This window comes from Triticum aestivum, chromosome 5B (assembly GCF_018294505.1).
Source record: "Triticum aestivum cultivar Chinese Spring chromosome 5B, IWGSC CS RefSeq v2.1, whole genome shotgun sequence".
In the NCBI taxonomy this organism is placed as follows: domain Eukaryota; kingdom Viridiplantae; phylum Streptophyta; class Magnoliopsida; order Poales; family Poaceae; genus Triticum; species Triticum aestivum.
Genome location: NC_057807.1, coordinates 636,524,276 through 636,526,140, shown reverse-complemented (window position 1 = coordinate 636,526,140; position 1,865 = coordinate 636,524,276). Strand labels below are relative to the sequence as shown.

The 1,865-nt window shown below is 56.8% G+C and overlaps 1 protein-coding gene across 1 annotated transcript; it reads left to right on the top strand.

The window, feature by feature from the left end:
- Window positions 1-1,560, top strand: LOC123115146 (uncharacterized). The gene is made up of 3 exons (XM_044536393.1): window positions 1-428; window positions 528-667; window positions 774-1,560. Exons 1-3 carry the CDS (start codon window positions 1-3, stop codon window positions 1,382-1,384), a joined length of 1,179 nt encoding a protein of 392 aa, XP_044392328.1. The 3' UTR covers window positions 1,385-1,560.
- The last annotated feature ends 305 nt before the right edge of the window (window positions 1,561-1,865 follow it).

The window sequence follows — 1,865 nt, the reverse complement described above, 5'->3', positions numbered from 1 at the left end:
ATGGCGCGCAAGCGGAAGGCCGACGACAACCTTACCGGGACAAGGCACCCGGCTGCGCGGAGGGATCCTACAGCCGGCGACGACCTTGCCGGTACATCGGCGAACAATACAGGGCCGACGGCGAATGCAGCCGGCGACGGCATTGCTGAGATTTCGCCGGCGATGGAGTGGCTGTTGGAGGTGACTTCAGGCTACGCCCGCGGCTCTCCCGAGTTCGATGGAGGTGGGTGCCCAAGAAATCAAAGCATACGAGCGAGTTCTTGCATTGATGCCGGTTCTTGGATTGTACTAACATCCCATACCTTTGTTTCTTGCAGCTGCCCGCGGGGCAGGGGGTGGGTCGGGGTACAGGGGATTGTCCCAGTCGCATGGGAGGGCGCCGCAGATGCCCTCCCAGGGGATGCTCCGGCCGCCGCTGGGCAATCCAGGTGAGTCCCCTCCCAAGAAAAGCGCCAAATTCTTTCTGATCCGTGCGGTTCTTGGTTCTTCATTGACGTCGGAGTTGGATTTCTTGGTTTCTGTTGCAGCCGGTGGGCGTCCGCCCGTCACCAACCAGTACCACGCGCCGACCGGCCATGGTTCGCTCTCCGGCCAGACCCAGAACCACACCGCCGGCCACAGGCAGACAGGAACAGGGCAGCCGCGCGGCCTCTCCGGCTCCGTCGGGGTAATTTGCGACGCATTATGTTTATGTTCCATTCATTTGTTATTTGGGCTCGTCCTGCCGCCATGAACTCATTGATTTCTTCTTGGATCTTTGCATTGGTGAGCAGCCTTCTTCGACGATCTCTTGCGCAAGCGCGCCAGGTGCTCGAGTTCTAGACTTCTAGTCAGTCCCCTCGCTCGAGATGGCTACAACAATTTCGTCACCAGCAACGTGCTTCCGCAGCACCCGGAGATCCGCTACGTGCCTCCGGCTCCGCGTCCAGTCCCCAGCTACGGCGGTGCGACTCAGGGCCAGGACACCGCCATTGGTCACCAGCGCCAGCTCGACCCCCGCCTCCGCCAGCCTTCTTCTGCAGCGCCGGCAGGGGTTGCCGTCGGCCCGCGCACATGGGGACCAAGTGCTCAATGGTGCCGTCTTTGCCCAGCGCCCGCCACGCGGGTTTATTGCTCGGCGCCCTTTTGCGAGGTTTGCTACAGCCGTCTCTTCGCCGCCGACGACGTGCCTCAGCAGCACGCGCAGACCGGCGGCTACGCGCCTCGGGGGGCTGTCCCTGCCAGTGAGCAGCAGTCCCGGGCTGCCGCCATTAGGCCTTCTTCCAGTTCCAGCTCGAGCTCGTCCGTCGGTTCGGGCCCGATCTGCCAGGCTTGCGGCCACCTCATCAGCACCCGCAACAGGATGTGCAGGTCTTGCCACCGCCAGGGCTCGGCTAGGCGCTAGCTCATATCTCGTCGCTCCGACGAGTGTACGGCATTGCTGTGAGAGTGAGAATGTCTTCTGAACTCTGGTAGCCATTTCTGCTTGCTCTGTTTTGTCTTTTGACAGAGATGATTCTTGTGATGATACTCGTAGTAATGTGGCCAAATGTGGCAATACATACATACAAATATACAATAGATCAGTGGCACTATATACTCGTTGATCTTTGGTTCTTTTCTGAAACTTTTGGATTTGCCTCAAGTGTTTGCCTGGTTCACTTTCAGTTAAACCAGGTGAATACTCAAAGCTTAGTTACTACTGATTATTCAGCTTAAGCCTACATTTTGTTATACAAGTGATGATCAGTTCAGACTCTAACAGCATGCTATGGCCAATACATACGATAGATCATTCAGAGGATTGTTTCCTATTATACGTATTAGCGTTTCTAGTGTTGCCCTCCTTTGTTTGACTGGTGATTCAGTTTCAGTTAAACCGAATT